This window comes from Schistocerca gregaria, chromosome 4, assembly GCF_023897955.1.
Source record: "Schistocerca gregaria isolate iqSchGreg1 chromosome 4, iqSchGreg1.2, whole genome shotgun sequence".
NCBI classification, from domain to species: domain Eukaryota; kingdom Metazoa; phylum Arthropoda; class Insecta; order Orthoptera; family Acrididae; genus Schistocerca; species Schistocerca gregaria.
The window spans coordinates 498,141,746-498,157,038 of NC_064923.1; the positions used below are offsets into that span (position 1 = coordinate 498,141,746).

The 15,293-nt window shown below is 41.2% G+C and overlaps 1 protein-coding gene across 1 annotated transcript; it reads left to right on the forward strand.

Moving 5' to 3' along the window:
• Positions 1-5,109: 5,109 nt before the first annotated feature.
• On the forward strand, positions 5,110-6,635 carry LOC126267411 (probable palmitoyltransferase ZDHHC24). Its single transcript, XM_049972640.1, has one exon. It carries the CDS (start codon positions 5,182-5,184, stop codon positions 6,007-6,009), a length of 828 nt encoding a protein of 275 aa, XP_049828597.1. The 5' UTR covers positions 5,110-5,181; the 3' UTR covers positions 6,010-6,635.
• Positions 6,636-15,293: the final 8,658 nt, after the last annotated feature.

Genomic DNA, 15,293 nt, shown 5'->3' on the forward strand with positions numbered 1-15,293 from the left:
TACTCCGGGGGCCTTGTTTCGATTCAGGTCTTTCAGTGCTCTGTCAAACTCTTCACACAGTATCGTATCTCCCATTTCGTCTTCATCTACATCCTCTTCCATTTCCATAATATTGTCCTCAAGTACATCGCCCTTGTATAAACCTTCTATACACTCCTTCAACCTTTCTGCCTTCCCTTCTTTGCTTAGAACTGGGTTGCCATCTAAGCTCTTGATATTCATACACATGGTTCTCTTCTCTCCAAAGGTCTCTCTAATTTTCCTGTAGGCAGTATCTATCTTACCCCTAGTGAGATAAGCTTCTACATCCTTACATTTGTCCTTTAGCCATTCCTGCTGAGCCATTTTGCACTTCCTGTCGATCTCATTTTTGAGACATTTGTATTCCTTTTTGCCTGCTTCTTTTACTGCATTTTTATATTTTATCCTTTCATCAATTAAATCATTTTATCCTTTCATCAATTAAACTTCACTAATTCCCACTATATCTAACTTTAACCTATCGATTTCACTTTTTAAATTTTCTAACCTACCTGCCCAATTAAGGGATCTGACATTCCACACTCGATCCATAGAACGCCTGTTTTCTTTCTCCTGATAATGACGTCCTCTTGAGTAGTCCCTGCCTGGAGATCCGAATGGGAGAATAGGGGACTATTTTATCTTTGGGATATTTTACCCAAGTGGATGCCATCGTCATTTAACCATACAGTATAGCTGCATGCCCTCGGGAAAAATTAAGGCTCTTGTTTCCCCTTGCTTTCAGCCTTTTGCAGTACCAGCACAGCAAGGCTGTTTTGGTTAGTGTTACAAGGCCAGTGTTACATGCAATCTATGTCCCACAAACTTTTCAGCTCTTGTCATACTTTTGGAGTAATTCTTTGTGGCAATAGTTAGCGACACCCTGTAGATGCAGAAGAAATGGCTACTGAAGCTTTAGATTTTCAGATTTATAGTGCAATATATAAAATTTAAGTGCCCAATTACACGTTTCTTTGTGAATAAACTGTCATCAGATGCAATGACTGAAACTGTTTTCTGTAGGTGTTTTTAGGGAGGCAGTGACATGTTGACTGCTGTCAACATTCAGACGCTGAAAAATCTTGAGTGCTCAGTGAATCTGGAAAATTTTGCCCTTTACTTCAAGCATCCTGCCAATGACAGTAATATTCATGCAATTCCTGATTCATGCCATATGCTGAAATTCGTAATACCTTGGCTGAACAGACAATTATTAACTGTGAAGCTGGGGATGTGAAGTGGGATTTTATTTTGAAGTTAACATTATCTGCAACAGTGCAAATCTTTAAAATTTGCCAATTCACTCTCTGGATTTTCTATAATAACAAAATGAATGTTTCTTTAGCAGCCCAGACAGTGAGCTCCAGTGTTGCTGATGCCACCGATTTCCTAGAGAGTTCCTGGCACTTAGGTTTTCAGAATGCCTCTTCCACTGTAGAAATTATTGATAAACTGTTTGATGTATGCAACTCTAGGAATGTTCATGCTGAGGGCTTTAAATGACATTTGAGAGCTGAAAATGTAAATTATTGGACTGAATTTCTTCGTCATGCAGAAAACTTTCTTCGGACATTAAGGATTTGTTGTGTGTGTGCATTAGTACATCCATGAAAAACACTTGTGCTAGAGTTTTTGATGCGCATACATGGTGTTAGAAACCTCTCACAGGAGTTTCTGTTTCGGGGTACTGAACCTCGAAGAATTTTTTTAAATATATAAACTCTCACGAGATCATCTAGAACTCTTTTTTTTCTTGCATCAGATCTAGGTTTAGTTGGAACAATAATACCAGATTAAAACTGCCGGACTGAGAGTCGAAGTTGGGACCTTTGTCTTTCACAGGCAAGTGCTCTGCCATCTGAGCTACCCAAGCACGACTCACACCCCTTCCTCACAGCTTCACATCTGCCAGTACCATGACTTCCTACTATGGCTAAGGCAGCTACACACTGTGGACTCTGACATCATGGTCGGTTTCGAAGCAGTGTCGCTCTTCACACGAGTGTCACTCTCTGATTCACTCAATATCATTGGAGAGAAGTTCGATGGTGCCCTGCTCGACCTGTTCAAGCATGTACTGATCTCAACATATTTTCTTTACGGGGGTCAATTTTATGAACAAATGGAAGGAGTGGCAATGGGCAGCCCTTTATCACCAGTGGTAGCAGACGATAGTCGGAGCACCAGGGAAGTGCTAACACCTCAGGAGCAGCGCCAGGCGGGCGCGGACCGCGAACGGAACGCCCAACGCGGGATGGGCCTCAGAGAGCTGCCACAACCACAGATGGTGGACGTGGCGGGCGCGGACGTCTGTGGGAGCACCAGGGGAGGGCCAAAACCTTAGGGAGCAGCACCAGGCGGGCGCGGACCGCGAATGGAGCGCCCGACACAGGACGGGCCTCAGAGAGCTGCCCCAAATGGCGACCAAGTCGGGCGCGGACGTTTGAGGGAGCACAGAGGAAGAGACAACACCTTACAAGAAGCGCCAGGCGGGCGCGGACGGCAAACAGAGCGCCCAGCGCCCTCTGGGCATAAATAGTGGACAAGATCCTCCATTAGGGCAGTCTCAGGTAGCATCTGAAGAAGGCAACGAGTTACATGGGCAAAATATTGTGCCAGAGCGACACAAACATCCGGCAGTAGACTCGATTATTCCACATGTCAATAATGCAATGGTTTAGCAGTTTTGTTGCCTAATGATGTGTACAGACAGCTGCCACAACTGCAGATGGTGGACGAGGCCGGCGCGTACGTCCGTCGGAGCAGCTGTCATGTGTAGAGAGAAATGCGCTTTGAGTCACATGTTACTGTGTGAGATGGTGGTGGTTAGTGTTTAACGTCCCGTCGACAACGAGGTAATTAGAGACGGAGCGCAAGCTCGGGTTAGGGAAGGATTGGGAAGGAAATCGACCGTGCCCTGTCAAAGGAACCATTCCGGCATTTGCCTGAAACGATTTAGGGAAATCACGGTAAACCTAAATCAGGATGGCCGGAGATGGGATTGAACCGTCGTCCTCCCGAATGCGAGTCCAGTGTGCTAACCACTGCGCCACCTCGCTCGGTATGTTGTGTGAGAGTTAGCAACATATATGATGAAGTAACTATAACAAGATATTTTTCATGTCAATGTTTTGATCGTTTGATATTGCTACATAGTTCCATCATGCAGGAAATAAAATGCGAAAAATGAAAGCAAAAAATCTTTTGCACAGAGGTAAGATTTTTCAGAAGGATAATTAGTCAACACTCAGCTACTTTAGCTGTAATACGGGAATTACGTATGTAAATACTTCAGAATAATTGCGAAATTGTCCTAGCAAGGAAGGTACAGGGCAATAGCTAAGGGCCAACTATAAACTAAACACACACTGCATCATATAGTGTACGTAAACTGTAATAGAATTTTTTCCATGTAGCAGAACAATTTGACACCTTGCCCAATTTAAAATGGTGATTGTGGGGTTACGCGTCATGGCTTTGCTTTGTGTAGTAGACTTTCCATTTGAGTACTGAACTCGCTGGTAAGATTCATCCCTGTGGCTGCACTCCTTTCAAAAATATACTTTGGATGAAACACCTTCATGAGTCAATGCTGGATGTCGTCAAGCTTGTATTTGGTGTGATTTATATTATAACCAATGTATGACTCATATCCTGTGAATAAATGCTGTTTTAAAAGACCAACAGATTGAGGACCTCTCGAAAAGGTACAATTTATTGATGCTAACTGTCAAATAATGAGTTATCGGCGTTTAAAGCTTTTAGTAGGCATATGACACCGGACACAGTTATTAGACACACATCAGCACAGTGGTGTAGTGGGTAACGACATCAATAGTGGCTAAGGAAGTGGAGACACAAATGCAATAATTTTTGGTTCCCATCCTGCCATATGCAAAAAATGTTATTAATGATCTTCACGTTTCTGACAACTTCTGGGACGTGTCAATAATTTACAAATTAAGCATGAAACACTGAAATGCTAGTGAAAGTGTTTGACTGAATTGCAGTTATGGTTCTACATCAACTGTAGAATATTTCGGAATAAATGATAATTTGTGCCAGACCAGGAACTAAACCACATTTCCCTCTTGTAGTGAGCACCAAATCCGCGTTCGAGTCCTGGTCAAGCACAAATGTTCATTTCTTCCGAAATATTCTACAGCTGATGTGGAACTGAAGTCACAATTTGTAGTTTCATTCGTAACTAAATGCGGCCGTTGATCGCCAGTGCAGTGTCTCAGCCACTGCACTGCAGCAATGGTTTGTTCTTCTCGTCAGAACATACGCGGCATTATTCACTGGGTAGCGAAGGGTTATTTTTTTAATTGTGAATTATTTCACCATAAATTACGAGAAACTAAAAATCGGAAGTATGTCTGGAACTGGGCTGAAATCGGAAAGCGGTCAGATGATGTCTCTCACTCGTTAATTTTGAGAGCCATATAGGTGTCATCACATTTCGATTCTTTCCGTATGATAACAGTACATTTTAACATTAAGATGCAATGAAGATTTATCACTCTAGGTGCGATTTATTGTAAGTAAATGTCAGTTAATGACACATCGTCTGTAATAGTATACTATGGTTAGTGTGAACAGTTATAAAACATCTTTTATTACATATTAACGAAGATCCCATGATTAGAGATATACTGTTGTTGTGCAGAAGGAAGTAGGTTTAAATCTAGGTACATGACTGTTCTTTTGTTTTAAACATTCTCGTTTGTAATTCGTTCTAGGAGTTTTTTATTCGTATAACAGAAGTATGTTTATCAATATTTGATGGTATTTGTTTATTAGCCAGTGCTTCCTCGATAATGGGATCTTTCCATTTGGTGACCTCGGCCTGATTAAAAACCAAATATGAAATTGCTGCGAATGATACAACCAACAATGATACATTCCTTGTTGCCGCGCATATGTCGCAATTTCCAAGGATGCGGTGAGAGAGGAATCTAAGTGTACAGCTTAAATTGTTGCGAGTGGAACGAGGAGGAATGATATGTATTCTTGCCTCTCACAAATATTTGGTGCTAAGATGTGTGCTCTTCGTATATTCAACGGCAAAGATATCATATAATGAAATCCACCGATGAAACGGGAAGATTGGTTTCTTTGACATAAACAATCTTGTGTGCGAGAGATAGTGCAAAAGAAATGAAAATTAGGAAAAGGATATTACCGAGAGTTGCATCTGATTTGGGAGCTTTCTTATTTGTTCTTTTCATTATTCCAGTGACGTACTGTTTCGAGCTATTCATTGTCTTGCCTGCTCTACATTCCGTGTGGTCATTTTGGTATACTCTACATTTCATTTGTGCTACGTATGTAATGGTAAACGTGACAAGCAATTTTGTTGCTGTTGTTGTTGTGGATACTAGTCTGCAGAATATTGTAACAGCATCCTCACAACCAGAGAATTGGCGATACTGCACCGAGTGTGATACTGTTGCTCCTCCAAGATCATGGCACTGTGATACATGTAAAATATGCATTTTGAAGCGCGACCATCACTGTATGTTTACTGGTTGTTGTGTCGGTCATTACAATTATAGATATTTTTATATGTTTCTTTTGTACGTGTTCATTGGTACATTTTATTCCACTTATCTTAACTGCTTTTACATATGGAAAAACTTTGAACATTTTTCTCTTTTAGGTATAACGAAGTTTATATTTCCAATGGCAATGCTTGTTTTAGGCGTAGACGCTACTGAAAAACAAGTATGCTTATTAATATTTATAATTAACTTCGTTGGTGCAATATTTACATTGGTTTTGTTGGTTCACCACACCAGCTTAGTGTGCAAGGGAATGGTAACACATGAAAAGAGCAAAAATATCACATACTATGATAATGGTCTGAAAAACAACTTATCTCAGACTTTCGGAAAGAGGTGGCATATATCTTGGTTATTTCCATTTGTAGCGTCAGAATTGCCAAATGATGGAACAGACTGGAATGATTTGCAGAAAACTGATTAATGGAAATCTATCACGTTCCTACTGGCACAATTCTCAAGGGAAGGCGTTCATGAATGTGTACAGTGTCTGTACATTGTGGTTCACTGTTTGTTTGTTTTCTTGTAAAAACCATCAGAAATTTGTTTAAAACAGATGGAGTTGTTTATATGTATTATGAGAAGCAACTGTAAAATGTATAATTTACATTAACTGTCTATGGATCTGTTTGTCAGTTGGGCAACCAAGTGTCACAAGACTAACAGTTAACTATTTCTGAACTGAAAATTAGTTCACTTCTTCACCATGTCAGAATATTTTAGGCCTACCAGAAATTAGCATGGATTGAAGCTAATCTTTCAATAAGACTGTATGATAAAAGATTTTCTGGTGTTTTTACAGACAGAATTTTAATCACATTCTAATCAGTTTTGCCATTACTACGAAAATTGTGTTATATTTTTGCTACTAAGATATTGTGTGATGAATGCCTGAGCATATCTGTTAAAAGTGCAACTTTTATTTCAATCCTAAGGGATCAAAGGAACTTTCACTGCCTTGTCAGACATAATTTAATAGAGTTTATAAAATAATTGTATAAGATAATTGTTATTTTTAGCTTAATTGGAAATGAAAAGATTACTTGACAATTTATGTTTCCTTCCTTGCTGCAACTGGCACTGATTTCTTGTTCCACAATTTCTCAATTGTGGCTGCTAGAAATTATACATCACATTTTCTTGTGCAACATGGTTTAGTTATGTAATTAAAAGCAAGAAAAGAAACTGGGGGATTGGAGAATAATACTTGTCTATTGTCTGACTATTCTTCAAACATTTTCAAAGTTGGGCAAAGCCAGAAGGTTATAAAATATTGTAGTATCTGCAGCTTTACAGAGCCAAATTCTTCATCCAACTGAAATACAAGTAAATGATGATAAGCTGTAATTGAACAGAGCATTCATATTTGTGGTCAAGCAAAGCATATCCTTTCATTCTGACTTACTGTGATCTGTTTTATAGGTGACCTATCACACAGTTTCTCATCTTCAAAGATATTTTTCATTGCGTAAAACCAAATATAACTTAATTTTCAAAGGCCCAAGATATTACTGGTAAATCATGTATTTAGGCCTATTCCACAGTTTGAGCAATTTGAGGTTGGTTATTTTACTATACATCCAATTCAGTTGCTTCATAATAAACAGTATTTCCATTCACATAAATGGAACAATTATACCAAGGTTGCAGTTTACAACTTTTTGGCAACCCGTTTTTTGCCTCAAGTGTTGCAATGTAAAATTTAGTTTAATTGTTAACATTAAAGTGGAAAAAAATTCCACTTGGATTGTGAAAGGTAACAATTCAAGTTAAATAGGTGGAAAGAAGTTTGCATTTAATGACACTTTTTACCATAATCACAGGCACTTACCATGACTGCCTAGTATTTCAGTAAGATGTGGTAACTAGCCCACTTTCTCTCTTGCTTCTGCATTGCTCATGCTAGAGGATTTGCAGTACCAATAATGTTTCATGACATTTGTTTGTAATTATTCTTGTCAAACTTAGATGTGCATGTTAGGAATGTGAGAGGGAGGGGTGGGAGGTCCACAGGCTGGCATGCGACCCATGGATACTGGAGCCAGTGAGGTGCAATGCATGTTGGTGATGAGATGGAGGTGTGGATTGGAAGAAGGGAAAAATGTTAGTTAGAGTGGGGGAACTGAGGAGGGAGGGGGAGAGCAAAAAATAAGTTGCAAGGATGACAGCCGTCTACATAGTTGCCGGAGGGAGAAGCTGATGCTGGAGGGAAGGATCCACAGGGCATGGATTGCCAAGCAGTTGAATTCGAGGTTGTTATGCTATGGGGTAGTCAATTTCATTCTTGACTGTAGTTTAGCAGCAGACATTCATTCTGATGGGCAGCTGGTTGGTGACCGCACCCACAGGAAACACTGTGCAGTAATTGCAGCAGAGCTGGTATATGACATGGCTGGATTCACAGGTGGTCCTGCCACTAATGGAATAGGACAAGCCCGTCATCAGACTGTAGTCACAAGTCACAATGTAGTGGAACAAGAGGAGGGAGGGGGGAGAGAGAGAGAGAAAGAGAGAGAGAGAGAGAGAGAGAGAGAGAGAGAGAGAGAGAGAGAGAGAGCGCAATAGCTCACCAATGGATTCCTTCCAAAAACTAGCCAAGTTTTCATTCTCTTTTTTGTGGTGCTCATTTTGTACCAACAACACTCATGAAGGGAAATGTAAAAAGATGGCCAGAATTTGTGCATCAAACATTTCATTCAAAGTTGCTGAATGGATGAATTTTCTGCAGCAGTTACTAATGCCTAAGAGTATATGTACAACAAATCTGTTCTCTCTCTCTCTCTCTCTCTCTCTCTCTCTCTCTCTCTCTCTCTCTTTTTCCCCTTCTCTTCTTCTCACCCCCACCCCCCCCCACTCCGCTCTTCCAAATACTTACTAATTACCAAGTAGAATATCTCTGCACAGTGAACACTTTTACTATGTGGTAATCTTCTAGTTCTATGGATGAAGCATTCATTGGAGTGCTGTAGTTTTGCATGTTTCAGAAGGTGTGGTGTGGTACACTCTCCATAACCTCATATATATGTTAGTGGCGATGACTTGCGTTTATGTCCTAAACTCAGTCTGTAGTGAAATGAAGCTGTGCCTGTCATAATATGGATGACGCAGGAAATAACTGTCTGCAATGTATATCTTCCTCCAGATGGTGCAGTACCCCGGAATGTATTAGCTGCACTGATTGATCAACTCCCTAAACCTTTCCTACTTCTGGGAAATTTTAACACCTATAACCCCTTGTGGGGTGACACCGTGCTTACTGGCTGAGGCAGAGATGTCGTATTTACTGTCTCAGTTCGACCTCTGCCTCTTAAATAAGGGGCTGCCACACATTTCAGTGTAGCTCATGGTAGTTACTTGGCCATTGATTTATCAATTTGCAGTTCCCCATCTAGCCACTGGAGAGCACATGACGACCTGTGTGGTAGTGACCACTTCCCCATCTTCCTGTCGCTGCCCCGATGTCAGGCCCATGGGGATCTGTTCAGATGAGCTTTGAACAAGGCAGACTGGGAAACTTTCACCTCTGCTGTCACCATTGACTCACCCCCACATGGTAACATCAATGCAGTGGTTGAGCAGGGTGACTACCACAATCATTTTTGCAGCAGAAAATGTGATACCTCGATTTTTAGTGTGCCCCAGGTTAAAGACAGTCCCTTGGTGGTCACCGAAAGTTGCTGAGGCAATTACAGAGTGTTGGCGAGTTCTACAGTGACATAAGCGGTACCCTTCCCTAGAGAATGTGATAGCCTTTAAGTGGCTTCATGCCCGTGTACACCAGCTTTATAAAATGACAGAAACAGGAGTGTTGGGAGAGGTTCATGTTGACCATTAGCTGCCATACGTGACCTTCCCAAGTGTGGACGAAGATCAGTCATCTTTTTGGGTACCAGACCCTGATAGGTGTCACTGGCATTACCATCAATGACATGCTATGTACTGACACAAACGCAACTGCTGAGCACTATGCTGGAGCCTCTTGTGTTGGAGAACTACACCCCCTCCCCCATCCTTTTGCACCCTCAAATGGCAGATGGAAAGGAAAGTCCTCTTGTTCACCACACACCACAGTGAACCCTATAACACCCCATTTACGGAGCGGGAGCTCCTCAGCGCACTTGCACATTGCCTGGACACAGCTCCTGGGCCAGATCGAATCCAGTCAGATGATCAAACACCTCTCATCTGACTACAAGTGCCATCTCCTTGTCATCTTCAACCAGATCTGGTGCGATGGCATCTTTCCGTCATAATGGTGTGAGAGCACCATTGTTCCGCTGTTCAAACCTGGTAAAAAGCCGCTTGATGTGGATAGCTATCAGCCTCACGAATGTTGTTTGTAAGCTGCTGGAACCTTTGGTGTGTCGACAGTTGGGTTGGGTTCTGGTCACGTGGGCTACTCGCTCCATGTCAGGGCGGCTTCCACCAGGGGCACTCTACAACTGATAATCTTGTGTCACTCAAGTCTGCCATCTAAACAGCTGTTTCCAGATGGCAACAATTTGTTGCCACATTTTTTGATCTACGCAAAGTGTATGACACCACCTCATGGCATCATATCCTTGCCGCATTATAAGGGTGGGGTCTCTGAGGACCACTCCCGATTTTTATCAAGAATTTCCTGTTGCTCCGTACTTTACATGTCCAAATTGGTGCCTCCCATAGTTCCCCCCATATCCAGGAGAATGGGGTCGTGCAGGGCTCTGTATTGAGTGTATCACTGCTTTTAGTGGTCATTAAGGTCTAGCAGCAGCTGTAGGGCCATCTGTCTCACCCTCTCTGTTTGCAGACGACTTCTGCATTTCGTACTGCTCCCAGTACTGGTATTGCTGAGCGGCACCTACAGGGAGCCATCCACTAGGCTCTAGCCCACAGCTTCCAGTTTTTGGCTGCAAAGTCATGGTGTCGTACTGTTCATTCGGAACCAGAACTTTATCTTTATGACAATCTACTCACTGTAGTGGTGACATATCACTTCTTAGGACTGGTTTTCGATGCCCGATTGACTTGGCTACCTTACCTTCATCAGCGTAAGCAGAGGTGCTGTCAGCACCTCAATGCCCTCTGCTGCCTGAGCAACACCAACTGGGGTGCAGAGCGCTCTACGCTGCTGCAGCTCTACAAAGCCCTTGTTCAATCCTGCCTTGAGTATGGGAGTCTGGTTTATGGTTCGGGGGTGCCTTCAGCATTGTGTGTACAATATTTACTCGAATCTAAGTCACATTTTTTCCAGTTTTTGTAATCCAAAAAACCGTATGCGACTTAGAATGGAGTGCAAAGTAAGAGGAAGTTCTGAAAAGTGTTGGTAGGTGCCGCCACAACTAACTTCTGACATCAAATATAAGTAGCACGACACAGTTATGCTTTGCAGGCACAAAGATAAGTCCTGGCGCCAAAACCTTTGTGTTAGTAAATAAATTAAAAGAAAAGGTAGAAGAATGCAAACATTATGCCATGTATTCTTTCGTGTTTGCTGCTATCTCATTTAAATTCTGTCTGCCTAATAAACTATGAAACTAGAGTGAGACAACAGCAAACACGGAAGAATATACATATCATGTTGTGTTTATATTCATATTATTCTTTTGCTGAATAGTGATACAGTCAGAAATGAAGCACAGCAACTGACTAGATTTTTTAATCTAAGATGACTAATTTCTGTGCAGAATGTAATCTACTAAAGAGGCGTCTGCAAAGATTTTCAAATGGAGAAAATTTTTCGCTAAACTCTCATTCAGAACATCTTCTATCATACGCACTTTATTATTTGGTTCTTGTTGATCATTGTTAAAGAAAGCAGCAGTGTAAGTAACAACAAATAGCAGTCTCTTGCCATTGTTTCACTATGAGACAATTCCTCTCTTTTATTTTTTTAATTGTAAGCTGCGGTAGTGCGCACAAAAGCAAGCCATGCCGCGAGTGGCGACTGGCCATAAACACTCAGTATCAGAATGCGGCAAACAATGCATGACACAGTACAATAATACATTTTCAGTTTAGAGTGATGTAAACACCTATAGCAAAGAGGACGACAATTATCAGATCAAAGCAAAATAAGCAATCGATTCAAACCAGATGAAGCACATGGAAAAGGGAGGGTATCCGTATAAATATGGATGGAGCACCTGACACATAGCAATGACTACCTGGTGAAGCTTAACTGTTAAGCTTAAGACTCGAACCAAACTACTGTTGCTCTATCTTCATCCATTCAACCTCAATTGTGTTTCATGTTACAATGGACCAACTTTGTTTCAATTTGGAGGGGTGATCTAAAACTTTTCTCTCACCTTGAATTTCGAGTCTCAAATTTCAGGAGCGGTTTAGATTAGGGAAAATTTTTTTCCTTGATTTCAAGTCTCATTTTTCAGGTGCGGCTTAGATTTGAGTAAATATGGAACTTGACCCAGTGCACCGCTGTGGCATTCGCGCAGTGATGGGGAGCTAAAACCTCTGGTGACCAGTGTCCTGGTGGAGGCCGAAGTCTTTGCATTTCAGATCCAATGTGCACAACTGCATGCCAGTCACATTGCATGCATTCGTAGTTATCCTTAGTCTCTGAATTACTGTCTCCTTTTTCCACCCATGGCATTTCATCTCCTGCATCGACGGCCCAGGTCAGGGCTTAAGATTGCAGTTTGCGAGTGATCCCTTCTGTCTGAACTGGAGTCCTTCCCTTTACCACCTCCCATCCAGGTCCATCTGCATACATCTCCATGGTGTACACCTAGGCCGCAGATTTGTCTGGAGCTTTCACATGTCCGTAAGGACTCAGTTACTCCTCCCACACGCCACTGTCACTTCCTGTCGATTCTTGAGGTGTTCCAGGGCTGTGAAGTGGTTTACACTGATGGTTCGATGGCTGATGGTCATTTTGGCTTCGCCTACACCCACAGAGCCCATTTGAACAGCATTCCTTGCTCGATGGCTGCCATCTCTTGTGCACATCAATATATCCGTTCATTCCCTGGGGAATCGTTGCTTCTGTGTTCTGACTCCTTGAGCAGCCTACAAGCTATCGACTAGTGCTACCCTCGCCATCCTGTGGTAGCGTCCATCCAGGAGTCCATATATGCCCTGGACCAGTCCTGTCATTCAGTGGTGTTTGTGGGGACCCCAGTACACATCGGCATCCCAGGTAATGAACTTGCCGACAGGCTGGCCAAACAGACTACATGGAAACCACTTCTGGAGATGGGCATCTATGAACCTGACCTACATTCTGACTTACGCTATAGGGGTTTTCAGCTTTTGGAGATGGAATGGCGTAACAGTACACACAACAAACTGTGTGTCATTAAGGAGACTCCAAATGTGTTTAAGTCTTCCATGCGGGCCTCTCACAGGGAATCAGTTGTTCTCTGCTGGCTCCATATTGCTCACACTTGAGCAACCCATGGTTACCTCCTGCACTGTGAAGACCGCCTGAGTGTCAGTGTGGAGCCTGGTTGACAGTGGCCCATATTCTGGTGCACTATCCCACTTTGTCTGTCCAGCGACGAAATCTTGGGTTACCAGACTCGTTGCCACTAATTTTATCTGAAAACGCCTCATTGGGTGATTTAGTTTTAAGTTTTATTTGTGAGGGTGGGTTTTATTATTTGATCTAAGTGTTAGCACATGTCCTTTGTCCCTCTATGTCCTCCATCCTAATGCTTGTAGGGTGGAAGTTTTAATGTGTTGCAGAGTGGCTGGCTTTCCTGTTTTATTCTCATGATCAGCCAGCCACGGTAATCTGCTTTGTTGTTTTAATCTCTTCATCCCGTTTCTTGCATTTCTCTGGTTTTCTTGTTCCCTTTTGTCCTTTTACATGTTTTTTGCCCTTCATCGTTCTTGTGATTTTTCCTTTCATTTCGTTTTGAGTTGTCAGTCTCGTTTGTTTTATTCTCACACTTGTGGCATTTTTTATTCGGAACAAGGGACTGATGACCTCGTAGTATGGTCCCTTTTCCCCTCTTTTAATCCAACCAACCATCCAATTTTATTGAAATGTTCATAGTTTGTGTCTGTTACTGTGGGCACAATATCTGCACATTTATTCTTCATTTGCTGCTGCCTACTTCATGCCTTTTCTGCTTGTTTTTCATACCCCCAAATAAAACAATTCTGTATCTGATAATATAGGATTTATGATTACTGTTTTGTAATCTTGTGGTTCTCAGCAAGTAGGAATCCATTATATCAGTAGAGGAACACCATTTTTGTTTCATACACCAAAATTTAATAAAGAGGCATTGAACATTTTCAACAAACCACAGAATAAAATGCCTATGCTGCAGCAACAAGCAGTAGTATTTGGAAAGTTCTTGTTTATAATGACAGTCCTGTCAATAGTTTTGGAAGTAAACTGAGAAAGAGAATTTCAGTTGACATAAAGGAATGAAAATAAGTCACTAGGCGAAAAAATGGGGAGGTGCAGGCTATAAGACAGTAATTTGATATTATGCTCTGTTAAATAATTGGTTTAATGCCATGTGACGGCCAAGCCCATGTGACAGCAAGCATTGTTACTATGAAGAATGGTGTGTAATTGTTGATTTTTTTTCCCTGATTTCATCAATTATTTGTGACAAACTGAATACCAGTCAATATTAACAGCTCTTTGATTCTCTAAAGGCACTGTCATGACATGTCCAGTGTTAACAAAAGAAACAGGGAATCATTTTTCAGATGTGCTTCACGAATAAACAACTTGGTCTTTTTTTAGGCTCATTTTAGAACACTGAAGCAGTTAATTGCTGCTTGGTTTCCAATTTGTATGAATAAATCCAAATTTCACTAGTTTTGCCTCCTGTTTTGGAGTACTGGGTTTAGTATTTCCTGTCAGTTTTTAAAAATATTTCCTTACATTAGTCGACACAAGGCTGTTTTTGAGCTTCAGAAAAATTATTCAGAATCTGATGAGACCAAATCTTTCCCACAGCTAAACATTGATGGAAAACAAGATGTACTGTAGTCTTTGGTTGCCTAAAAGGATTCCTCTGTGTACAGCATCACTGTTTCTTGTAACAGTGATTAATTTTGGCCAACATTAATCTAAATTCATCACTCACGGAAGCACACCTGTGACAAAATCTGCAGATTAATTGTTAACAGGCTTTTACAGAGGTAACTGATCTCCAGAAGTTGAATGAAGTGATTCAAGGCATTTTTGTTGAGTTTAACATTTATGAAAATCTTAAAAAAAAAAAACAGTCTCATTGAGTGAAAATTTTTACCAGAAATTTAATTTTTTTAACTATCATTTTTCTTCAAATGTTCACTGTAAACAAACTACCTGTCCAGTCTCTGATGTGTCATTTTTTTAGTAATGATAAATTTTAAAACAAATGTGTATCTCTGTGCACCATCTAGAGGTCATTCATAAAATCTTCTAAGGGCATAATGGCAACTTTGGTAAAATGAATGACCATGGTCAATTCTAAGTAATGCTAAAGGTGCTAAATAATCTTATATTTTGTTCATTAAGTGACTGTGAAACTGCATCATATGAATTCCAAAAGTCATCAACCTGTGTGCACTTGTCTCCCCCTCCCCCCTCTGATCTGGTGGAAGGCAAGTGCTTGATGTCATAAGTAGTTAATTTATTGTCCAGCATTTTTAACTTGACGGGGCATCGTCCACAACTATATTTATTACTTGGAAGCAAACAGCAGCACCAATTGCAGTTTTATTTCCTGTCAACACTAGTTTCAGCCACTGAGACTA

Coding starts and splice junctions, on each gene's coding strand:
- LOC126267411 (XM_049972640.1), top strand. CDS start 5,182: ATGAAAATTAGGAAAAGGATATTACCGAGAGTTGCATCTGATTTGGGA.